Source organism: Podarcis raffonei, chromosome Z (genome assembly GCF_027172205.1).
Source record: "Podarcis raffonei isolate rPodRaf1 chromosome Z, rPodRaf1.pri, whole genome shotgun sequence".
Taxonomy (NCBI): Eukaryota; Metazoa; Chordata; class Lepidosauria; order Squamata; family Lacertidae; genus Podarcis; species Podarcis raffonei.
In genome coordinates, this window is record NC_070621.1 from 25868895 (window position 1) to 25895300 (window position 26406).

At 44.0% G+C, this 26406-nt stretch overlaps 1 protein-coding gene across 7 annotated transcripts in view; it reads right to left on the reverse strand.

The window, feature by feature from the left end:
- Positions 1 to 2187: 2187 nt before the first annotated feature.
- TMEM164 (transmembrane protein 164) overlaps positions 2188 to 26406 on the reverse strand; it is a 48697-nt gene continuing 24478 nt past the window's right edge. For all 7 annotated transcript variants that reach the window (XM_053373354.1, XM_053373357.1, XM_053373352.1 and 4 more), the window contains exons 5-7: positions 14744 to 14822; positions 5000 to 5100; positions 2188 to 4689 (exon numbers count right to left, since the gene is read on the reverse strand). In XM_053373354.1, the coding sequence (XP_053229329.1) occupies positions 4483 to 4689; positions 5000 to 5100; positions 14744 to 14822 (387 nt within the window). In that variant the 3' untranslated portion in view covers positions 2188 to 4482. The remainder of the gene's footprint in view (positions 4690 to 4999; positions 5101 to 14743; positions 14823 to 26406) is intronic.

Sequence of the window (26406 nt, forward strand, 5' to 3'; positions counted from 1 at the left end):
TGAGGTACTCTAAAAATTGTCTTCCTCAACCAGGTGCCCTGCAGATGGGAGTTGTTCGAACCATCTGGTGGGCACCAGGTTGGGTAAGGCTGATCTCTAATGTTAAAGTGCACATCACAGCCACCCTTCCCAGGCCTTCCATCTCTGGCTTTCCAAAAGGACAGCTTCTGCTGAACAGAAGGCTACCCTGCAACCCTAGGGAGTTCTACAGCCAGAAAGATTATACAAGAAGCTCCAAACACGAAAGCATTGCAACCCAAGTCCATGCTGATCCCGCCATATAATCTAAGGGGAGGAGTAAAAATCCACAATGCACAGCAACACAGGCATTCTAAGGTGCAGTGCTTTTTTCTAGGGGTCCTCAAGGGTACTCAGTACTGGCACCTCCCCCCCCCCCAAATGTTAAAAGTGTGGCACTTACTGTTAACAACTTCATAGTGCCAGCACCTTTATTTTTTAAAAAAAAGCACTGCTAAGGTGCAATAGACATTGGCACCCCACTTATTCAAGCACCATATCCTAACAAAAGCTACACTTTGCCTTGCAACGCTATGCCTTGAAAACTAGCTAAAGAAGCAATGAAGACAGTCCTTTAGTTAGGGGTGGGGGAGGTATGAGGCCTGTAATGAAACTTACGAATTCCAGCCTCTGGCTCCTTAAGACAATTTACACATCCACCTTCAATGAACAGGACAGCATATAAAGGCAAAGTAGGTAGGGGGCCCAACTCACCTGGAAGTCAAGCACTGGACAAACACATCTATCCATGTGGAAATTCTCCCCAGCTGTGACCTGTTACAAATTGTCCTGTCAGAAATGAAAAGCCCCTCTTGGCAAAGGATGCAATTCTTAAGTAGGTCAGGCTTTACCTATGGTAGTGGTGAACAGCAGGGATGCAGAAGCTATGGCCCTCCAGGTGTTATTGGGCTCCCACTTCCATCAATCCCAACCAGCATGGGCATGAGCAGGCACTGTGGGAGTTGTAGTCCAGCAACATCTGGAGGGCCACAGCTTCCTCACCCCTGCTGTAGAATCTTCCCCAATGGTACAGAGATAAGTGCACAACTCTGGACTAGTCATTAGAAATTTCAGGCTTCTATCTTAGAACCAATCAGGTTTTGGAAGTTCTTAACAGGGAAGGGGATTGTCCTGTCACTTAACCAAAACACCCACCCCAAAAAAGTTTATAAGAAGGGTCTTTTTGGCTTCAGGAGGTAAAACTCAGGAAAACCCAAGTTGTAGAATACTGACTCAGAAAGCAAGTTCTATTAGGTGAAGGTCCCTTTACTGAATGAGGTGGCCAACTTCTGCAACTACAAAGAACAGACTTGGCAGCTCTTTGTCTGGAATGAAGCCAAACACACTTTTGTTCTATACTGACCAGCAGTCCTTTTATTTCAAGAATGCAGCCCAACTCACCAACATTCACAACTACAGACTGGAATATGCCACAGTGCCACACACCAGAGCCCTGAAGGGCATACTTGCATGAAGTGCCCCACACACTGATGCAGGCAGCCTCCCATTCATCAGTCACGAAAGTATGTGGCATAAGTAACAGGCAGGTGATTATCCAGACCAGTAATGCTGTCACTGAAACTAGTAGTGTGTGTGTGTGTGTGTGTGTGTGTGTGTGTGTGTGTTTAACTCAGTCAAACTGATCATTAATGCAGTTTTGCTTACCTCAGAAGAGGAGGCGTGTCAGCCTTAGTGACAAGTTTGAAGTTGCTCAGCGATCTCCTCTGAAAGCAAAACTAGGTGGAACACTTGAAAGAGGGCAATGGGAGAAAACATGGCACTTTTTAAGAGTGGCAAGTAACTTCCAGGGAGAATCTGAAGCATGGACTAAGGTGATCAAGAAGCACCAACATGTTTGTTGAAAGGGGCTGGGAAAAGGTAAGGCAGAAGGATTAGGCCCCTTGTGGATGAGCAACATGGCACAGGGTTGAAAGATTTGGCCACTCTCAGTCAATTCAGAAGTTTCACTCAAAACCTAAAAAACAACAGCTACTATTTCTGCTCCAGGGAGGGACTGATGGAACTGGAAACAAGTACAAAAAGGGTCATCACCAAGGGCTAGGTGGCTTCACTGCGATCAAAGAAAGAAACCTACTCAAAGTAATTCTAACAGATAGAAAGGTCAGGCACAATTGCTTACAATTTTCGAGGTTTTGTACTCTTAAGATTTTATACTGCTGAATCCTACATTACGGTCTACTTGTCTACGATAAAGGATTACAGCTATGCTAGGAATTTCACTGTCTTATGCCTTTGTTTAAATATGCCACTTTGGGAGAGTAAACAACCTAGACATTAAGATTCACCACAGCAACTGCAAAGAGCAACCCTGGACAGGATTACTGAATATTATGCAAGACTCCCTCCTTCAATGCTCTGCCAGAAGCAGAAAACAGGCATATGAAAAGCAGGGCTGTGAAACAGGAACTCATCAATGAGCATTTCTGATAAAACTCATGGTAGTAAAGAGTATTCACAGTATAACATGTACAAAATTCCTCACACACTACAAAGATTCCCAAAACAAAAAGGTTTACAAAGACAAAAGTCCAGGATACTCTTCTTTGTATGCCAAATTGCAGTTAAATATTCAAGTTTTGGTCAACTGAAGTAAAATACTCAGTTGTGTCTTTTGCAGTTCCACAGCTCTACGAATCTCCATCCCACCATCTTCCCTTGGTTGAATGAAATGAGCTGCAATGTTGACCGTTAAGGCAACTTCTCTCTCCTTGAGGTATCAGTGACTGCAGAACGCATCCCGTTGGAGAAATATACCTGGAGGAAATATGGCAATTGTCGTATCTTGCATTCCACAACTAAGGCAATGCAACCAGAAGAATGGGGAGGTGAGAGAGAAAGAGAATGCTTAAAACATTGTCACTACAGGACACTGTGTGACCATTAAGCAGAATAGTTCTTCAGAAGGTTACAGAGGAGCATTCTTCACCTTTCTCTTCAAATCTGGGCTAACATTGAAAAGGTAACACAAATCCATTCTACTTGTCACTAGCAATCACCTGCTTCCTAAAAAATTTCTGCACCTCTGCTCAGGCAAACCAACTAGTTCTTCATGGGTGTGGTTAAGTGAGGCTAAACATAAACGCCATCAGGTGTGTTTAAGTAAACACCATCATTAATTTTAAATACTGTATGATTCAGTTTGCAGAAGGGTAAAATTCTAACCAACCCAAACTGACAGTGTCTCTTTGTAGAACAATTATTCCTACACAGGCACTGCTTGCATCAAGAGCATAATTCATTCCCTAAATTTATTACATACTTCCCCCTTTTTCGTGTTTTTTCACTTATCGGTATAGAAAACCAACCTATGAGCTGGAACCAAATACAATATGGTTGGATTTGAGCACACTGGGACAGAAATCCACTGTAGCTTGGAAAGTCTTTATTTCTTGTTTCTTTTATTGGGCTGTTAATTGTTCCCCATGGTTTCAACCAGCGTAAACAGAACAGAACCTTGCTAATTTGTATTGAAGATCAGGGGATGCCAAACACCGTGATCAATTAATGATAAGTGAATGAAGTGAAATTGGCAGAAATAGGATACTACAAGATGCTCAGTGTCCACAGAACAAGATAAACTGCATTTTACTGGTAAATTTAAGAACCACTACTAGGACTGATAGATATCTGGTTTTCAACATTCCAATCTATGTCTGAAACATGGAGGTTTGGGGAGAGTGAAGATCAGTCGAAGGAGCAGCCATGAGGGAGATCAGGTGAAGAAGCAGTGTGCTATGCGCACTGTAGATTCCTCCTATCGGAGGCAGGCAAGCCCTCACGTTTGGTGTGCAAATTCCTTCCACTCCTCCCTAGACAAAGGGAGAAGGAAGAAGCAGCCCACCCACGATTTCTGCAGTGTAGAGACACTGCAATTACAGTTACAGGGAGGTGCTGAGGCTGGGATTGGAGTGTTCAGCCATTGGAGGGGAAAGGGAAGGCAGGCACCCAGCTGCCAGAGGGCTCTCAATTATACTGCCCTCTGGAGTTGTGAAGTCTGTGCTTTGCAATACATTGCCAGCTCAATTATTCTGAAATAGTTCTCACAATGTGGTCTGCAAACTATGTATCAATATATTGCCCAGTCCTAATCACCACCCTGTGTGATTATCTACTAAGAACTAGTGGATGCAGCGAGGACACCATATATCAAGATTTGGGAGACCCTGGAACACTTCAATCCAAAGTAGCAATATTCTGTTTTCTAAAGGATAGAAACTGCTGGGAATGAATGTCACCCTCTCAGTGGATAAGGCCACAAGTTTTGCCATTGGCTATGGGCAGTGAAAAATCAGTAGTCAGTTGGGAATGGGAGGGAACACCTTATTTTGTAACAAAAGGAACCATTAATCCACGGTGCTTTTTCCTCTTCCCCTTTTTCTGCAGCACAACCACCAGTCCTTTTATGCTTCCTATAAAAAAAACACTTCCTTCCAAGAAGAAGCTTCAGTAGATTTTCTTAGCTGGGAGTCGAAGCAAATCCACACAGAACCTAAAGACAGGCACAGCACTGTAGTAGATGCCAATTATGAGTTTCCCATGAATCAAAGTCATGATCGTCTGGTGGCCGGAGGCCCAGAGTCTATACCAAGGGCCATAGAAAGGATCCGAGATGGCAGGGCACAGCATATTGTTCAAATTCACTTCTGTGGCCTAGGAGAAGGGGGAGAAAAGGATGGTTCAACAACCTTCACAGCAACCAATTTGTTTACCCAACTCCCTTAGCAACCCAGAAGCAGCAAGCCGGTCACTCCCTGAACCTGAACCTCCCATGGCGCTGTTAACAGGCTGGGCAACAGCAGTTGGCCAGATACAGCTTCTGCAAAGAGAGGTGTGACTCGGAAGCACCTGTGCACAAAGCAACATTGCCTAGGTAAGTCACAGTAGCATTAAGCACATACAGACAGTAATTGCTCTTTCAACTACTGGCAGGCATATATAGCAAACATTAATGTTCACTCACCAGTCCCAGAATCTGTAAAACGCTAAAGTGGTAGATAAACATCAGTCCAGTGGATAATAAAGCCCACCAGAAATTCCAAGATGGCTCAGGAGTGTAGACACCTATTAGAAACAGAGAGATGGAGAGAAAGGAAAAGTCAATGTTTCATTGATTGCTACAGTTCCCAAGTACCTAGTGCCATTTTAATAAGGCACTAATTTCCACACCAAGATTACAAACTGTGGAGCACCATTCCTGGGTCTGCAACCATTAGGGTCTGCACCTTACCTCCAAAAGACGGGGGATACCTCAGTTGAAAACCTTAACTTATGAACACAGTCACAATTTTATGCCGTGTATGTTTCCAAAAGCATCTGAACAACACACACATGATTACAGATCCTGGAGCCTTTCAAACCAGACATTCTGAGGATGTAACCAGCAAAAGAAAGCTTCTGCTTCCACTACTGCCTCAGACGTAGGATTCTGAGTTTGGAGAATACAGTAGCATCAAATGTGTAGTTGCTGCCAAAGTATTCTCCAAACCTGCTTCTCCTAACCTTCAGCTTCTAGTCCACTCTTGCTGTGTACAACAGATTTCTACTATCACCACCTGCAAAAACATGGAGAACTTTTTTTTGTTTACCACACAGTAAACAAGACAATCTGATTCTGCACACTGATGCTCCCACACATGGAAGGGAAGCCACTTGCAAAGGAGCAGAAGCTGCTAAATGGGAGGATCAGATCCTGTGCAGGTGGCAGGATCAGGAAGGAAAAGATGTCTTACAGTGGCGGAAAGGAGGAGAGGCCTGGTGTGAAAGGCATCTCTCCCCCCCACATACACACTTCATCCTGTGAAGATGCAGCTGGCCAGTAGTTCTTTCCATTTCAGCTTCCTCAGGCTTATCGCTCACGTCTGCGTCTCTTTCTTGCTTGACATCCTGCCTCTGACAGCCCCAGATGGCTCTGGGAATCTCAACCCAACCGGTCACTACCATGTATCTGTATCACTATCTGGGGGCGCTTTATCCCAACTCAAACAAGGCACAGATCCCTTCAAAAAGGCATGATTAGGCTCAAGTGATTTGGGCTGTAGCTGAATCCAGTGCACAGCACAGCCCTGCCAATTAGGCAAAGCTGCCTGAATATTGTAGAAGTCGATGCCATTTACACAACCTTGGCATTCGTCACTGAGCACCTTGACTTCCCAGGAGAGGTGGTTACGTGCGCTTCCAGGGAAGGAAACAGCTTTCAGGCACAAAGCAGCTTATAAGCTTTCTTAGCCAGTGGGTGGCTAAAGGTCAGCACAAGCTTCGGGGGGGGGCGGATTTTGGAAAGCAGAGTGCCAGACTCCGTGGAGAATCCTTAGAAATCCCAGGAGTGAGCACATGCTTCTTCAGCAGAGACAGACAATGAGAGGAAAGCTTTACTGGGGAGGGGGGAGGCTGATCATTGTGGCCTTTGAATGCACTTCTTTCTTCCCACCCCCCACCCCATGTAAATAAATGGTTGCCTATAAAACAAAGTGCAGTGCTTCTCTTGAAGACACTATTACAATAATGGCAAAGCCAATTAACGTAGGAAGAACTTTCAGTATATAGGAAGAACTTTCTGACAGCTAAAAGCTGTTTGGCAGTGGAGAAGACCACCTTAGAAGGTGGTGGACTCTCCTTCACTGGAGATTTTTAAGCAGAGGTTGGGTGGTCATCTGTCAGGGGTTATTTAGCATTGATTCCTGCATTGCAGGGGATTGGACTAGATGACCATTTGGGCCCCTTCCAACCTTTCAATTCTATGCTTCTATGAATTCTGTACTGAAGGCAGCCTCTCATGCAGCTAAAACAGACCCCTTCCACTGGGGTTTCTGAAACATACAAGTTATCTTGAAACGCAAACCTCACCGGTCTCAGTGCTAGAAGAGAACAGGGAGACAGAAAATTTATTTCAGCTTTTCTGAAATGTGTCTGCTTTTAGTGCACAAGATGCTGGACAGATACCCATGCCTGAACCGCTTTTTGTGTGGAAGCAGGATGATATGAACCTTCGGTCTTATCTACTAGGGCATTTTATTGGTATATACCGTATTTTTCGCTCTATAAGACACACCCTTTCCCCTCCAAAAATTAAGGGGAAATGTGTGTGCGTCTTATGGAGCGAATGCAGCCTCTGCAGCCGCATGAAGCCTCTGGAGGGCAGCGGGAGTTCCCGCTGCGCTCTGGAGGCTCCGCGTTGCTTTCGCTGAAGCCAGGAGAGTAAGACTCTCCTGGCTTCAGGGATAGCCGCCTGAAGCCAGGAGAGCGAGAGGGATAGGTGCGCACTGATCCCTCTCGCTCTCCTGGCTTCGCTTTGCTGGAGAGGCGCTGCACAGCTTTCCCTCTCTGTGCAGCACCCCTTCAGCGAAGCAGGAGGAGAAATGGAAGGGGCTCCGTTTCTCCTGCCGCTGAAGGGGCGCTGCACTGAAGGGGCGCTGCGCAGAGAGGGAGAGAATTTTTTTTTCTTGTTCTCCCCCTCTAAAACTAGGTGGATCCTATGGTCGGGTGCATCCTGTAGAGCGAAAAATACGGTAGTTCATACCCACAAATAGTCTACACCTAGTAGAAACTGCCCCAGAGGCTCCTGACTTACTCCTGGATTTCCAGCACAGGTACATCCTTACTTAAAATAAAAATTAAAATCCACAGCATGCTCAGAACAGTTCCGAACAAATGGTGCATGTTTCAGCCAGCTAGAGAAGGAAGCAAAACATTGGAAGGCTTTCAAATGCAACTCACTCCCTTCTAGCCTTTCATCTTCAGTTTATGGTTGCTTATCTCCTTAATGAAATTCTCTCTCTGGATAGGGCTGAAACTTATTGTTTGCGGCTCCATTAGCAAGGTCGTGTATGGAAATACTGGTGATAAAAGCAGAGGGTGGGAGAGGAAGACAACTAAAATTAGGTTAGTTTTGCTCTCTCTCTTTTCATTGATTGATTGCACATATAGACCATTTTTCATCAGTCTTCAAAAGCAATTTCCCTGCTTCCTGGCTGCTCCTCCTGGCCTCTCATTAAGTTTAATTTCCTCCAACCTAGTCCTTCTCCCCCTTCCTCAAACTGCTTCACCACCACTGCTGTGTTCTTTGAACAACTGAAATACAGAAAGAGAAGGAGCCATGTTATGCAAAACAAGCAAAACCACACATTTGGATGCCTGGAATCTTCTAAGGGGCAAAATCCAAATTTATTTCAAGTTTAGTGCTAAATAAATAAAGCATATCACTGCCATGAATTCCCTGTATATTTCTCCCAACACGGATGCCTCAACACTGTTCAGCTGCTTCCAGAGATTAGGAGACCATTAGGAAGCCAGTTTATTCCTTCACATTTCTAGGTGTGAGCAAAAACAACATACAACATTGGAAGCTTCATCCCAGACTGACTTTTTAAAATGTCACTTGCATCAGAAAAGAGATAACATGAGATGACCCAACCCAGGCCAACAGGTAAAGGTAAAGGTACCCCCTGACCATTAGGTCCAGTCGCGGATGACTCTGGGGTTGTGGCGCTTATCTCGCTTTATTGGCCGAGGGAGCCAGCGTACAGCTTCCAGGTCATGTGGCCAGCATGACTAAGCCGCTTCTGGCGAACCAGAGCAGCACACGGAAAAGCCGTTTACCTTCCTGCCGGAGCGGTCCCTATTTATCTACTTGCACTTTGACGTGCTTTCGAACTGCTAGGTTGGCAGGAGCAGGGACCGAGCAACGGGAGCTCACCCCATTGCGGGGATTCAAATCACCGACCTTTGGATCGGCAAGTCCTAGGCTCTGACCCACAGCGCCACCCATGTCCTGCCACACCAGCTTAGTAAACAGTTTTGTCCAAGAATACAGCACACACCTTATCATTACTAAGAAGCTGCAGTTGAGAGGTCTCCCTGCACACCTCTTTTGCTGAATCAAGAATCACACAACTGTAGTGTAAAAAGGGGCCTCAATGGTCACTGAGTCCCACCCCCTGCAGTGCAGGTATCTCAACTAAAGCGCCTAAGACAAAAGGCCATCCATCTTCTGTTTAAAAACGTCCTATGAAGGAGAGTCCACCACCTTCTGAAGCTGTCCATTTAACAGTCGAATAGATTTTCTAATCTGAAAGGTATTCCTGAGGTTTAGTCAGAATCTTCTTTCCTGTAATCTGAATCCATTGTTTCAAGTCCTACCTTCCGGAGCAGGCGAAAACAAGTTTGCTCCATCTTCCATGTGGCAGCCCTTCAGATATTTGAAGATGGCTATCATATCTCCTCTCAGTCTCCTCTTATCCATGCTAAACATACCCAGCTCCTTCAACCATTCCTCATAAGCCAGGCATAGGCAAACTCGGCCCTCTGGATGTTTTGGGACTACAATTCCCATCATCACTGGTCCTGTTAAGCTAGGGATGATGGGAGTAGTAGTCCCAAAACATCTGGAAGGCCAGGTTTGCCTATGCCTATCATAAGCCTTGGTTTCCAGAACCCAAATCAACTTGGCTGCTCTTATCTGCACACATTCCAGCTTCTCAATATCCCATTTAAATTGTGGTGTCCAGAACTAGACAGGCAGAATAGTGAGTTCTGTTTTGACTGTAATGATTTATTTGTTTTTAACTGTACGTCATATTGTGGTAACCCACCCTGACAACAATTACTGGAAATATTAACTGTTTTTGTACATGTATTTCTTCTTTAAGAAGTTTTTTTGGATTGTTTTATGGAACTGCTTTTAATTGTTTTTACACTTTCCTTGTTTTAGTATTGTATATTTTATTGTTGCAGCCCACTGTGAGATTTTTATGGTAAAAGAGCACATAAGGAAACAAACAAACAAACAAACAAACGTAAGTATTTTACAATGTAGGTTAAAAAGGTAAAGGGACCCCTGACAGTTAAGTCCAGTCGCAAACGACTCTGGGGTTGCAGCGCTCATCTTGCTTTACAAGCCAAGGGAGCCAGCATTTGTGCGCTTCCGCAGACAGTTTTTCCGGGTCATGTGGCCAGCATGACTAAGCCGCTTCTGGCAAAACCAGAGCAGCACATGGAAACGCCGTTTACCTTCCTGCCGGAGCAGCACCTATTTATCTGCTTTCACTGAGTACTTTCAAACTGCTAGGTAGGCAGGAGCTGGGACCAAATAACAGGAGCTCACCCTGTCGCGGGGATTCGAACCGCCGGCCTTTCGATAGGCAAGTTCAAGCGGCACAGTGGTTTAAACCACAGTGCCACGCACGTCCTAAAATGTACCGGTAGGTTAACACATCTTAAATAAAAGATGAATGCCAAAAATACCCACAACTCCCCCATACACATTATACAAAACACAATTAACTAAATACAGCTTCTTCCTCAGTGTCAGAATAAACATTATACATAAAAATCAGTCACAAAAATACAAAGGGAGATTCTGCATCATAAAACATAGGAAATAGCTAAATAAAGTATTATCTAGACAGTAGGAAATAAAATAGTATGAATTCCATATTTATACACAGAATAGTGAATAACAAGACAAAAGAAAAATCAACTTGCTCTACGCAGTCACCGTAAGTTCATAGCCACAAACAAACACAACTTAGTCTAACTGTGCTGAAGGGTGGTTAAGAAATAATGCTACACACCACCCCCAAATCTCCACAGCCCTGCAAGATTTCAGGCACTTGTCAAGGGTCTGTGTTTCATTTTGGAAAAATGAGGCACTGGAGACTGTGGTGTCTTTATGGTATATGAATTATTTACACATACATAGAACCTGAGCATACAAGGGAGAGGACCACAGCATACATACCCCAAGAAGCTTCTTCTATAGCCACAGTAGCCCTTTAGACTTAAGCAGACCCCAACCATTGTTTTCAAACATTGCTCTCTCTCCAGCCCTCTACTTCCCAACACTGTTGCTTAACTCCTAACTGCCTTTCTAAACAAAACCTTTCCTTAAAACACTGGCATTGTCTTTTTAAACTAAATCCTCAGTTGAGGGACCAATAAAATCCACTGATTTGCAAATGGTGTATGTCCTTTTATCTTTTGGCTTGCTAATGGATCATTACCCCAAGCTAACACCTCAAAGGGAAATTATTTGACCTAATTAACTCTTAAAACATGTTGATTTCCTTAGAAATCATGTTAGAAGTGTCTAACGTAAACATATGTATAAAATATAAGAATGCATTTAGAAAATAAATAAATAAATAAATAAGCAAGCAAGCGGGGGGGGGGAAGTGTCTAATACACGATTCAGGCAGTTTGCCTTAGTTTTTCACACAGGCTACTTTCAAAGGATTAAAATAGGGGTAGACAACCTAAGGCCCAGGGGCTGGATGCAGCCCAATCGCCTTCTCAATCCAGCCCGCGGTTGGTCCGGGAATCAGCGTGTTTTTACATGAGCAGAATGTGTGCTTTTATTTAAAATGCATCTCTGGGTTATTTGTGGGGGCATAGGAATTCGTTCATATATTTTTTCAAAATATAGTCCAGCCCACCACATGGTCTAAGGGACAGTGGACTGGTCCACGGCTGAAAAAGGTTGCTGACCCCTGGGTTAAAAGCTTCTAACACACATCTTAATACACACTGTTATTGATGACTTTCTAACACTTGGGGGTCTGATAACACTCAATCCTTAATTAAATTCTAGCACCTACAACAAGCCTTTACAGTGGTACCTCGGGTTACAGACGCTTCAGGTTTCATACGCTTCAGGTTACAGACTCCGCTGCCCAGAAATATTACCTCAGGTTAAGAACTTTGCTTCAGGATAAGAACAGAAATCATGCTCCGGCGGCGCGGCAGCAGTAGGAGGCCCCATTAGCTAAAGTGGTGCTTCAGGTTAAGAACAGTTTCAGGTTAGGAACAGACCTCCAGAATGAATTAAGTTCTTAACCCGAGGTACCACTGTATAGCAATATTATACACGTGGCTCTCAACTCACACTGAGGTTATGTTCCAGGGATAGTGTGTAAAGCCAAAATTGTGTTTAGTCAAAACACATTGGATGCAATGGTGGGTGGGATTGCCGAAGTATCTTTTCCGCCCGGACACCTGTCCGCATTCTGCCCCCTTTCTAATTTTAAAAAATTGTTTTGCTAAGTGCGTAAAGCTGAACGTGCACGAGATTAATATGCGTAAGTTGTGAGTTACCTGTACATACACATAATGTGTAATGCTACTGTGGGGAGGGGGGTTGCACCAGCCCTCTTGCTACTCTTGCACTCATGGGCTTCAGTAATCTGTAAATGGTACTCTCTAAACGAATGGTGGTATTATGCTGAAAAAAAGCACCAAAAGGAGCAACCACATCCTCTTCGACAGAAGAGAGAGCTCTGGCTCCTCCTGCTGGGTGATGCAGGCCACACACACAATGTTTGAACTTTAAGGGAACTTTCCTAGAAGAGACTGCAATCAGCCTACACATGAAAAGCACATGACTTCCCTTCAACAATCCTGGGAACTGTAGTTTGTCCAGGGTACTGGGAATTGCAGACCTGCAGAGGGTAAATGATTGCTCCCAGGATTCTTTGGGGGGAGTGATGTGCTTTAAATGTTCAGTGCTCGCAACCAGAGGCATGCAGGAGCTCTTGTGTGAGACAGGTTGTGATGCAATTGTAAGACAGCCTCAGTGCTCATTTGCACCGCTGCTTTCCTGCACCAGCACATATCAGAAGACACAATTTAAATCTCACATGTGAAAATGTCCTAAGGCTGAGCAGCAAGCTATGTAATCAGCAGCAATGAGTGGTGAAATCATTGTTGGGCTGTAGCACTTCAGCCTGCTAGTGAAGGATTGGATGTTTTGGTGCTCACACACACACACACACACACACACACACCCAAAAAACCCCCAACCACCACCTCCCTATGTATACAGAGCTAGCAGGAAGAAAGCCAAGACAGAACCCCAGGGATCATTCACACATGCAACACCTTGTGTTAAGAGAGACAGAGCCAAGCAATTGCAGCACCACGTGACTCCCTTGTGCAGCTTGCTTTTAAAGTCAAAAGGGGGTGCAAAATGTGCAGCAATTGTCATTCTGGTATCAGGATAGGGAGGGGAGGGGGAGAGGGGGGGAGAGGGGGGGAGGGAGAGAGAGAGAGAGAGAGAGAGAGAGAGAGAGAGAGAGAGAGAGAGAGAATATGTGTGTGAGAGAGCATAAGATTCTGGGATGCCTGAAGAATTTAAACTTTGCAAATTCTATTACACCAATATCAATGCAGTTATCCATTAGCATCTACACCTCCCAAATGTTCTGGCATGGTTAGGACCATAGGAAGCTTCCTTATACAAAGCCAGACCATTCGTCTATGTAGCTCAGCACCAGCTGCACTGACTGGAAGAGGCTCTCAAGGGTTTCAGAAAGAGGACACTCTCAGCTCTATCAGGAGATGCCAGGGGTTGCACCACTGAGCAATGACACCTTTTGAACATTTCTCTGATCAAAAGTGTATCTAGAGCACATTTGAGAATGCATATTCCCTCCAGGCCAGCATTCCAAGGGCCACACAGCAGTGGTAGCCAAGGCCAGAGAGAAAAGCTACAGATGCAAAATTTACCTCCGGACAGCAGGCAATCTTACACACATATTCCTTAATCCAGGCAACCGATGTGAGCTGGTCTTTGACTGTAATAAATTATCTATCTATCTATCTATCTATCTATCTATCTATCTATCATCTATCTATCTAATCCAGGCAACCAAGGGGCATTATCAAACTCCAAGAACATATTGCAGCCAAGCAAAAGGAGTCAATGAGAGTAAGAGGCAGGGTCAGGAGCCAGGTGTTTCTCAGGTGAGTCCAAAGGGCTAGGCAGAGTGGCTCAAAGGTTTAGGGAACAAAGATCTGCTGGGTTGTGGTGGGGCTGGGTGGGATGAGAAGGTTATAGAATCTTTTAGCCAATATATATAAACGAAGTTGAGAAAGTGCATAGAAGAAATGGTGAAAAATAAACACTAAGTTGCTGTGAATTGTACTAGAGAATATTCTCCCTTTCTTGCAGTTCTGACTGCTTTCCAGTACGCTAATCAGGAATTCACACTTTCTAAGCAACCGTCCTACAAGGTCTGGCACTCGCCACACTCCTAGAACCTATGTAGGTGGAACAGATGCTGGCAACAGCTCCTGGATCTCATGTTGTCAAGGTACTGCTCACCAGCCTAGATCCTTCAATGGGCTTTTGTAATGCAAAGTTGGCCTCCCTCTACAACTTTGTGTATATCTCCAAGGCAACCAGGATTTTAGAAGGCAAGCTGGTTAACCTCTCTCGGGCCAGCACTAGAGGGCAGCAAATAGCTGTAAACCAGCAAGAGGTACCTCTATTATAATGCAAGGCAGCAGTCTTCAGATGGGAGTGTCACACACTTTGATCTTTGTTCAAAAAATCAGAGTGACCATGAAGAAATGTGAGGCTTTATATGGTTTGTCCCCTTCCTACAAACTCCCTAGGCTCCCAAAATTATTATTTTTTTCTGTTCCAGCAGGCTTTTAGCCTCACTGATTTCATGTTCTGCTTCCCAAGTATAACATGGAATAAATGTATCTAGGGATGGAGGTGGGGAAAGTCCTCATTTGGAAGCCTCAACTTCTATACAGATTGATAGATGTGCTCCAATTGAATTGTGCACCTGTCCAAACTTAGGGGATCAAGGCATATAAAATATGTATACAAAATGTGAACAATTTAAATGCAAAGTAGGGGGCCTTAAAAAAATCTCCGAATAAGCCTTACACACTTACACACACACACACACACACAACATACCTCTTTTATTCAGTAGATAGATGGGAACAATGTACAACATGACATGCTGAATGTAATAGACCTCCAATTCAAAAGGTAGCTGGGGAAAGAAGGAAAAGAAAGCAGTTAGTACTTTGCATAAATTAACATAAGACTATAGATGGAGTCCTGCTGGATCAGGCAAAAGGCCCATCTAGTCCAGTACTCTGGTCTCACATTGGCCAACCAGATGTCTTTGGGAAGCCCACAAGAAGGACCTAAGGGCCACAGTGCTCTTCCCACCAGTGACTCTCAGCAGCTAGTATTCAGAAGCATCCTGCCATCATTTATTTACAGAACTGCATCTGAGAATAGCCATTCAGGAGAGATTTCAGCTCAACTTTCTATGCATTCGTAGAGCGTGTAAAAATTAACATGGCAGCCTCCTTCAGTTTTAAGAAATCACACAACAGGAAAACAGATCTGAAATGCTTTCCAGTTCCAAAGCTTCACCACTGCTCTTGGGTGACTAGTTCAAGGGTCACTGTGGACTCAAATCCTGGCACAAGAGAAGCAAAAGCTTTTGAGTCTTCAATCCCCAGCTGAGGATATAGATACTAATAGGTACTGGTTGTCAAGCCTTAGGGCAAAAATCACACAATTATGGTCATGGGCTTATTCACTCACTTAACAGGTTGTGTGAGCCATGTAATATGTGAGATAATAACCCATATAATTACTGTGGTGTAAAGTACTGCTATCCCTAGTGCATTTCAGGTTCATCATTAATGTTTCCTGGTTGTCACTGGTACTAGAAAATGTTCGGAAGTGAGCAATTGTGACTCACAGCCTCTGATTTGCAGCACATAGCCCATAATGCATTTGGTCTTTTCTTCTTCTTCTGAAAGTGCACTGAACAACTTCATCACAGCCTCCCACTAATTATGGAGCCAATTTTTCAAGCTTTGTTACCCTTAACTTTGGTTTGCAAGGAGTTCAGCTGTTTAGATTTCATGCTGAATTGACTGGTTAAATTGACATTTGCAAGAGCATCAGATGTTTACTTGCAAAGCTTTGCTTGTTTTTTCTTGGATCTTCAAGGTTTGTTCTTGACTTACCATTCCTGGTTTGTTTGAAGCAAAAGAAATCATGGGCCCAGGTTCAGATGTAATGCTTGAGCCAAACTATGGCTTAGCTCCTGATACGGCTGAGTGATATATCAATATATCGTCAAAAACTGGTTTGAAGCCAGTTTCATAATTTTTGACCTGGCAATGTATCACAAATCATGATGTATGTGTGCGTATGTGCACGCTATGCAAAAATCACAACACAGGAAAAACCGTGAAGCCAACCGACCTTATTTCAGACATCGTGATATATCGGTATATTGTAATGTTTAGCTGGTGCAGGAGCAGGTTTAGGTGAAAGGACTGTGAGATCATTTCTAGTCCTAAAAATAATGCCTTCATTCTAAATATACAGAGGCTCCCTATGCAAACATTTTGCATCTGGCTCTGGTTGGTGACTCTCAAAGCTATAAGAAAAATCAAAGTAGGTCCATACAGCCTGAAGTCTACCCACCCCTAAATTACACTACTTAGAAAGGGTCTTAAATAAACAACAAATCCTCTCAAAAACATAAAGAAATCTTCACAAACTGCTAAATATACACTTTGGCCAACAGTTTTAAAAAGTTTTATAAAAGGCCCCCATGGCAACAAGGGGGCCTTTTATGACACTTGTTGTTAAGCAAGGTGACAATTTAATACCACCAGAATCCCAGGTGTCTTTCTGGAAAGATTTAATACCACATTTGCCAGTTTAATCCTCATTGCTATCTTAGTCACATGTCTGTATTTAGATATCGTAAGTATATCTCCCAGTGATATTCTTAATATGCAGCTGACAGGTATTATGCTCTGTTTGGATGTATTTTGTTGCCTATTATTATTTATTAATGATAATGATGAAAAAACCTTGCACAAAAAACATTTTTAAACTGTGATTTTTTTGAACAGTTTTAGATAAAAAACAAACACACAAAGTATTCATTTCTGACAGGGTTCCTCTACTGTTTTACATAATCACCACAAAGGGAACACTTCTGAAAAATGATTCTGCTGCAACAACATGCAGAACAAAAACAATCTTTCATAGAATGAGAATGGTTTGTTCTCCAGTTCGGCTAACAAAACAAGTATGTTTCCTGGTACACCACCAGCATCTGTCTAAACAACATAATTAAAACAAGGAATAGCCAACACCCACTGTAATCTAAGATGAATAAGGAAGAACATCATGTCTATCAAATTAAACACAGTCATAGAGAGTAAACAGTAGTACATATATTTCATGTATTCATGACACCATGTGTGACAGGAAACAAGGGCACACATATCAGGGCACAAGGGCCTGAGTAGGCCCCTGATGAAGGAAGCCAAAGGCTCATCTACTCCAGAACTCTGTTCTGACAGTAGCCAATCACTAGGATTAGTGCAACATCACTCTCCCCACTTGTGAATCCCAGGAAATTGTATTCGGCAGCAGTATCCTAGTTTAAGAACAAGTACCTGGGTTCACAAGAGCAAAAATTAATACACTCAGTTCCTTCTCTTACAGCCAGGGCTGGTGCACCCATGAGGCAAGGAGAGATGCAATGACAGATGGGGGTTAGTTGAAACCCAGACTTGGATGCTTTCAATCAGCTTCTCAGGGCCACAGGAGTTTACATGCCAACCTAGCCATTATATTACAGAGCCATACTATCATTAATGCTACTAATGGTTTTGAGAGCACAAAGCACTTTGCCTACATTATCATAGTACTCCTTGCAACCTATTATGCTAAGCATTTCTGCCCCATATAATGCAGCTGGGGAGATACTTGGGCTGAGAGAGAGAAAGGCTTGCATAAAGCTGCCTAATAAGTTTATGACAAGATTAAAGCAAGATTTCAACTGGGGCCATTCCCATTCTTCACTCTTAGCCATATTTGACAATATTGTAAGCAGCCTGTCAACCCTGAGGACGGCCAAGAGAGGCAAACAAGGTAAGACAAGAGCAATCCCTGAGAATCTCTTAACTATATGCATTATGTAGCAAGGATTGAAGGAAATGGCGAGTGTAGGGGGGGGGGGAAACCTGGGTGTTCTGGATTTTCCAGTGTTGATATTGCATCATCCTAAGAAGCACTGCCAGCCATCTAAGAGGAAGCCATGAATGTGCAGATCAGGAGCAGCTTAGTCAAAACCACAGTTGCTGTTTATTAGTCCAGGCACATTATTGCACAAGTATGACTATTCTTACCAGTAAATTGTTACAAAACATTTTCCTGCACATAGTGAAGTTTGAACGCCATAGAAATCCTGGACACAAGGGCTGCATTGACTGATGACCAAAAAATACACAAAATATGCCAAATCTGATCCCGTGGCCAGCAACTTTGTCAGACAATTACATACATGGCATTTGCCATTAAAGGATACATGTAGAGAGAAAGGGTGATAATTCAACTGTTATACCCGGAGTAAATCCACTTAATTCAATGGACTTACCCCTAAAGGCTGTTAACCTCAATACCTGTGAATAAACCCCACTGAATTCAACAGGACATACTTCTGTGTAAATGTGGTTAGGGTGGTGCTGTAAGAGCCAAGCACTGAATGCATACATGCCAACATGTGAGAGAGAGAAGCTCCCACACTGTGCATCTTATCTATCTATCTCTTATTTATTTAGAATATTTGTAATAAGCTCTTCAGCCAAAAAGGCTCCCAAGAGTGCCTTACATACAGCCAAAGCAAGGCAGCCCCTACCTGAAGGCTTGCAATCTAAATACAAAATGAAATCCCAACACACATACGAAAAGGGACAGGGAAGAAAGGAGAAAATCGAAACCAAAACTCAGAGACCAATTCCTAAACAGTTCTTCCCAGCTAGCACAGATCAGGGGCAGGTGCTGCCTGGAGGAGCTGGGCTACCAGCATCTTGTGATGCTTAAAAGTTAAACATGCTTTGATAGAGGAAGCACCCACAGTTTAACTACCATTTAAGTTTTACTACAGGCTCTAAAATGTGTTTCTTGGTTGAGACACAAAATTGGCATGCTGGCAACTCATCTACAAATATGAGTTTGGCACAGAACAGCACGTTACTGTTGCACTATTGGTGGCATGCATCTGCCTCGAGAGACAATGGAGTGTGTGTGACTCCAGAGATGAAGCCAAACTGCTGTATTAGCAGCACAAAAGTCACACACACACACCCTGACGCAAGCCTGGGCAGTGTATATGGAAGTCCTGGGCTGCCTAGCCAACAAGACTCCCCTCTTGGCCTGCACTGTAACACCTCCCCTATTTCCAGAATCCCTGTACACCATATCATTATCATCATCACTCTTAGCCTGATTTTCTGGGAATGATCCATTCGGTTGATGGATGGGGAGCCTGATGCTCTCCAGATGTTGCAGGACTACTATCCCCAACAACACCCAGAGGTCACTATGTTGGCTACTCCTGCAACTGTACCTGGAGGGATGCAGGTTCTTCTTCACTGACCTAGTTGTTCCAACACAGTGCTTTTGCCATTCAGCCAGCAAATGTACTTGCAGATACAATGGAAGGTGGAGGTTGGGGGTGGAGCCAGAGTTCTGAGCAGCCCTACTGTTTGGGAGGAAGCATTAGCTGCCGCTGCTAGGCTACCTCCCTTACATAAGAATCAAGCACTGTACAATGGAAGAGGCAGCACACAAACTCACACACTCCTCTCTATTCTCCACCTAGGTGAGAAACAAGAGTTGAGTTAACATATTCCAGCAAAGAGGGTGCACACAGTTGGCCTAGTGAGAGAGAATTCGTTGAGGAGAAGGTGTGACCTGGGAAGAGGGATTCTGGCTAAGTAGGAAGCCTAGTACGAGGAGAGTCCTGAGGCTCAAAGAGAGAGGACTGTGGAGGGTGCATTTGGCCCCTGGCAGGAGGTTCCCCACCTCTGCTCTGTGCCAGTTTCACCATCGTTCTCTACACCAAATCCCTTTGAAAGTAAATTAGAAACCAATGCTTAGGTTCTACTTTATCTTTTGATTTCTAAAGTAAATGCCTCTTTAAATCACATGTGACACACAAATTAATGTGACAATTAACGGAGATCCAAATAACTAACTAACTAAATAAATAAATAAATACTAAAAGACCACATGCAAAGCTCTTCAGAGTTACCAAGTTTTCTTCCTAGACTTCAACTTGAGTTAGTTACTTCCGCGACAAGCCCCTAAATCTAAATTACTTCTTAGAATAACCCTAGTCTGGGAGATATTTTTTGTGAGCTCCCCAGGAAACAGCTACAGGGTGGTCTATGAACTCTATGAATATACAGAGAAATTTTCCTCAGTTTACAAATGGAAAACTGATGCTGATGAATTCTAGCACTTTGCCTGAAGCCATATAAAGAAGTCAGAGCCAAGGTGGAACCCGATTCAATCCCCACAGGCTTTGGGACACTACAGTGGTACCTTGGTTTACGAACTCAATCCGTTCCGGAAGTCCGTTCTTAAACCAAAGCGTTCTTAAACCGAGACACACTTTCCCTATTGAGGCCTCCCGCTGCTGGTGCCCTTCCGCCATTCAGCTTCAGTTCAGCTTCCGAGGCAAAGTTCACTAACTGGAACACCTACTTCCGGTTTTGCAGAGTTCGTATCCCGAATAGTTCGTTAACAGGACTGTTCATAGACTGAGGTACCACTGTACTTTTATCTGACAAACTGAATCGACGATGCAGAGCTTGTTTTTGATTTTTTAAAAAGTACATTGCCCCTGCTACCTAGGATTCAAGCTGTGCTTCTTGGAAGTCCAACTTCCGCTCTGCCTCTTCTTGCTTCCAGAATTCATAGGTCTATGTTTCTAGTTTCAAACAGGCCTTATGAGGTAGCAGAACACCATTTGGAGGTTTGCCTTGGAAAAGGCAGCTGAGCAAAGCAACGTCGAAGCTTGATGTTGCCATAATCCCAGTCCCAAGAGGAGCTAGTTCTTCAGTGGTCTAAGTTTAGCATTCGTCATCCAGTTACACAGGCAGGGTGCAAATGCAGTTAAGAAATTTACGAAAGCTGCAAATGTTTCCAGATTACACAGTTTATTTTACTAGGTTTGTTGTCTGGAACCCAAACAACTTAATGTTTTTCTCATGTGGTCTTTTATGAAGTTTAGATTTGATTCAATGCTAGTCTAATTCTCACTCAGCCAAGGAGCTCAAAGGGCAAGCTTGGGCTAGTCACTGCCTCTCAGCCTAGCCTACCTCACAGAGTTATTGCAAGGGGGAGAGGAAGTATACTCCAAGTACTTCCCTGGAGAAAAGGTGGGATACAAATGAAATTTAAAATAAACAGGTCTGCATATACCTGGAGGGCACTGACCACATTAAAGACATTAATAATAATAATAATAATAATTTTTATTTATACCCCGCCCTCCCAGCCAAGGCCAGGCTCAGGGCAGCTAACAAGCAATAATAAAAACAAGTTGAATGAATACAACTTAAAAACAAAATTAAAATACATTAAAATATTGAAACATTAAAATATTAAAATGTAGCCTCATCGCAGCAGGAGAAGGGAAAAGAAAAAAGAAAGAGGGGGAGGGAATCAAATTAGCTCCAAGCTAAAGGCCAGGCGGAACAACTCTGTCTTACAGGCCCTGCAGAAAGAAATCAGATCCTGCAGGGCCCTGGTCTCATGAGACAGAGCGTTCCACCAGGCCGGAGCCAGTGTTGAAAAGGCCCTGGCTCTGGCTGAAGCCAATCTAATTTCCTTAGGGCTGGGACCACTAGGGTGTTGCTATTTATGGACCTTAAGGTCCTCTGTGGGGCATACCGGGAGAGGCGATCCCGTAGGTACGAGGGTCCTAGGCCGTGAAGGGCTTTAAAGGTCAAAACCAGCACCTTAAATCTGACCCGGGAGCCAGTGCAGCTGGAAAAGCACTAGGTGAATATGCTCCCATGGTAGAGACCCCGTGAGGAGCCTCGCTGCAGCATTCTGCACTCGCTGGAGTTTCTGGAACAGCTTCAAGGGCAGCACCGTGTAGAGCGAATTACAGTAGTCAAGCCACGAGGTGACCGTCGCATGGATCACTGTGGCCAGGTCAGGGCGGGAAAGCTAAGGGACCAACCGCTTGGTGCAGCGAAGGTGGAAAAATGTCGCCTTGGCTGTTGCTGTAACCTGCGCCTCCATGGAAAATACATTAGGCAAAATGTATTGCAAGGCCTACTATATGATAGACCTAGCAGGAAATTTTTGCATCAACTTTTGTCCTTACATAGTCTGGTTTTAAAATATATATTATTTGCACCTTCCTACCAGGCAGACAGGGACGTGGGTGGCGCTGTGGGTTAAACCACAGAGCCTAGGGCTTGCCAATCAGCAGGTTGGTGGGTCGAATCCCCACGACGGGGTGAGCTCCCATTGCTCGGTCCCTGCTCCTGCCAACCTAGCAGTTCGAAAGCACATGTAGATAAATAGGTACTGCTCTGGCGGGAAGGTAAACGGCGTTTCCGTGTGCTGCTCTGGTTCGCCAGAAGCGGCTTAGTCATGCTGGCCACATGACTTGGAAGCTGTCTACGGACAAACACCGGTTTCCTCGGCCTATAGAGCAAGATGAGCATGCAACTCCAGATTTGTCCGCGACTGGACCTAATGGTAAGGGGTCCCTTTACCTTTACCAGACAGACAGGGATTTCCAGACTGTAGCCCACAGATTACAGGTGGCTTTTGAGCTTCATTCAAGTGGTCTGTGACATGTATGTGGATTTTTGGTTAAAGATGGGAGGCACCATATGCATTGCATTATATTATATCTACTATTTTTTAATGACGTTGCTGTTTATTTCTTATATTGTATTGCAATATCAATTCATGTGTGGTATTGGACTAGGAATTGGGAGTCTCAGGTTCAAATCCATGCTCAGCCATGGGACTCACTGGAAAACCTTTGCCCAGTCACAGTCTCGGGCCTAATTTACCTCACAGGGTTATTGTGAGGATAAAATAGGGAGGAATTGAACCACATATGTCACCTTGAGCTCCTTGGGAAGAAAAGCAGGATGTAAATGAAATAAATAAAAGTTTAAAAATGGAAAACTGCAATAGAAAATGAAAGAAGCGATTTTTTAAAAAATGCAGTTAAAACCCGCACAGTATCTAGCACAGTGCATTGCAATTGCTTCAACAGGTAGAAAAAACATTAAGTGGTCCACAAGCAGGTGGCTTGCGGGGTTGGGAACCGCTGCTACAGTTAATAGTGAAAAAGCCTGGGAGGGAAATGTATGTGGGAAAAGAGAAATTAGCCCATAGCCCCATAGGGGACTCCAGGCTCTCTTTTCATTGAGTGTGGGGCGGCGGATCCAAACACTTAACCATGTTTGAGAAGTTGAGAGGAGAAAACTGCCACATTTGCATGTAATGCTAAACCAGACTAGGGCTTAGTGTGTATGTGTAAACTCTCAGGAAGGAAACTGCAGCTACTTTGTTCCTCCCCTCCCAGGTAATTTTAGCTCAGTGCGACATTGCAATTAAGACAGAACTCTGATCAGAATGTCATCCAGGTCCTTTGGAACTCTCTCCCTAGAGAAGCTAGATTACCTCCCTCCTTGTTGTCCTTCCGCCAGCAGGTGAAAACTGTTTTATTCTGACAGGATTTGGGAGACTGGTGGGGTTTTTTTGTTTTTAAGGAAAGGGCTTTTAAATAGTGCTGTGCTCTTTTCATGATCTGCATCTTAAAATATTTGTTTTTATGTTGTTTTAATTCTATTAGAGTTTAATTACTTTTCAACTATTATTTTTAATATGTTTTTAGCGTTTTGTATTTTATCAGTGCTGCTTTAATTTGTGTAAGCTGCCTTGAATCCTGGTCTGAGAAAAAGGCAGGATATTATTATTAAATAAAAAACCTTGATCTGCAGCCAGGAAGAAACCTGGGCTCATGGTTAGCAGAGAACTATTACCCATGACCCTGAGTTTGAATGATACAACCCTGTCTCTTCAAGGCTGGCCTAATGCATTTTGGCACCTGAGGCGAACAACAAAATGGCGTCTCCCTCCCTGCCAGGAAAGAAAAGGTTAGAGAAGAGCTACATCAGGAACAAGGGGGGAAATAAAGACCTACATCAGGATTTGCTGCCCCTGGGGATCCTGCCACCCGAGGCAGTTGCCTCACCTTGCCTCATTGGTGGGCCAGCACTGGTTGTCTGAGCTGCTGTACCACACACTAGGATAAAAAGGACTGGAGAGAAACAAACTGGCTGTGATTTTCTCCCTAGGAGGCAGTGCATTCACACGGTCTCAGTACACCATAGTTTCCTGCGAACCAGGCCTTTATTATTTCTACATTTGGCTCACCAAAACCTGCTCAGGCAGAGAACCCTGGGCCTAAATTGCTGCTGTTCACTATGTGGCTAACACGGTCAGGCAGCAGGAACAAACACCCAAGTGCTAAAGTGGAGGCTTGGCAGATCTTTGAATTATAAATGTCAGTGAGCAGATTGTGAAACTGAGCACTGGAAGTACTTTGTTTGTACATCATAGGGGTTTCAATGACACCTTGTTTGCGTCAATCTGTTCAGCGGGTTCTAAGCTTTCCAACAAAAGCCGGGAAAACTACTCCTGCTGGTTATAAAGAAAGGTTTGGTGCTGTGCATATTAGAAATTACCGAACTGACTTTTGTAATTATGACAGCTGGCTTCTTATACACTCGCTTTCATGATATGTGACAATTTCCTCTCAGCCCTAATTAAAATGGTCCAACAGGAAAGGGGGGACTAGTAAGTAGGCCTGTAACAGATAAAAGTTGTGCTTTATTTCATTAGCTTTCTGAAAATTAAAGCATTTAAATGACTTGGTTAAAAAAAAATCTTTTCAAGAAGGAAACTGTATATCTTTTGCATTTTTTTAAAAAAAATTGTGTTTAACTTCCCTGTTTTTGTTTTTTTGTGTGTGTGTGTTTCAGGAAAGTTCCTATATTATAGAAAGTCATGGACTGGCTGGCTGCAGAGGAGGGGGGGCACCAGCTGGGTAACCCACAAGGGAAGAAGGCTCAGAGCCAGGGGATTGGGTGATGGGACGACAATGAATGGTCAGAGGGAGAAGAGGGAGCAGGCTGGGAGGAGGGGGTGTCAGAAGCTGAAGAGGCAACAGGGTTTGGTAAGCAGGAAGAGTCTGGGGTAGAGAGCAGTCCAGGCAAAAGAGGAGGCTGGAGAGGAGAAGGGGCCACGAAGCAGAGATCAAGCAGGGTGCTGAAGAAGCCAGGGAGTCTCCCCATCCTGCTGCAATCAGCTCTGCTGCCCTTCTGGACACAGCAGAGGGCAGAGCAAAGGGAGACAAGGCAATGAAGTCTCAGATTGCTTGGGAAGGACCAGGGCAAGGAGTCATCTTAGGGTGCTGTGGGAAGGCAGGGACTTTCAGTCCTCATAACTGCCTACTTGGGGCAAGATCTACTGTGGAGAGTTACTGGGCTCATTAGGCCTGAGCTGTTTTGTTTCTTTGAATAAAGAGTTAACTTCACTGGCACTTTGTGAGTTCACTGGCCCTCGTATCTGTGTCTGATATAGAAGTGGCTTGTCTTAATTCCTCTGCATTAATTCAGAGCAGATACTTATTTGTGACTCACCATGCCAAAGGCCTACAGCAAGCAAAAGTCATTATATCTGAATTTAGCATTTTGCAGGCAAAAGTTAGTAGAGGCAGGTGAACAAATATTTCAGAGGACTAGTGTGCGCTACCACCATCACCGCACCCAGTGACATCCTATACAAATGGAACAGTCTGAAACAGCCTCCCTCTAGGAACACCCACTTATGAGAGGCAAGCAAGTCTTGAATTGGCTTGTCCAAACACAGGATGTTGTTATGCTGCCTGCCTAGTTCTTACCAACAAGACAGATGCCATCTACCAGAGGCATCCCTTTCTCTGCACACTCAAGTTGGGCACTAAGGGGGAAAGAATCAACAGTTTTTCTGACATGAGCAAGAATGGATAGATTAACCATGTCAGTTTCACTGGCATTCAATCATTCTGTTTTTAAGAATGATTAGGGAAGAGGAATCTGCATTTAATTTGTACATGTTTTGACCAGGTTGTATAGATTCTTCCTCCAAAAATATGTGTTTTGTATGCTTTTCCGTACATTAGCCCCAGAATGCACAGTTTTAAAATACATTTTTAAAGTGAAATTTTTATTTTGTGCACATTTGGGGAAATGGAAATGGCAGTGCAAAATCTGGAGAATGAAATCTGTCTGAAAGTTGCATTCTGGTTTGCCAACAAGTTCACTTCTGCTCCTCCCAACTAAAGCCATGATAATCTTGATAATGAAGGTAACCATTAATCTGGTCTTAATTTTAAATAGGGACGCGGGTGGCGCTGTGGGTTAAATCACAGAGCCTAGGACTTGCTGATCAGAAGGTCGGCAGTTCGAATCCCCACGACGGGGTGAGCTCCCGTGGCTCAGTCCCTACTCCTGCCAACCTAGCAGTTCGAAAGCACGTCAAAGTGCAAGTAGATAAATAGGTACTGCTCCGGCGGGAAGGTAAACGGCATTTCCGTGCGCTGCTCTGGTTCGCCAGAAGAGGCTTAGTCGTGCTGGCCACATGACCTGTACGCCGGCTCCCTCGGCCAATAAAGCAAGATGAGCGCCGCAACCCCAGAGTCAGCCACTACTAGACCT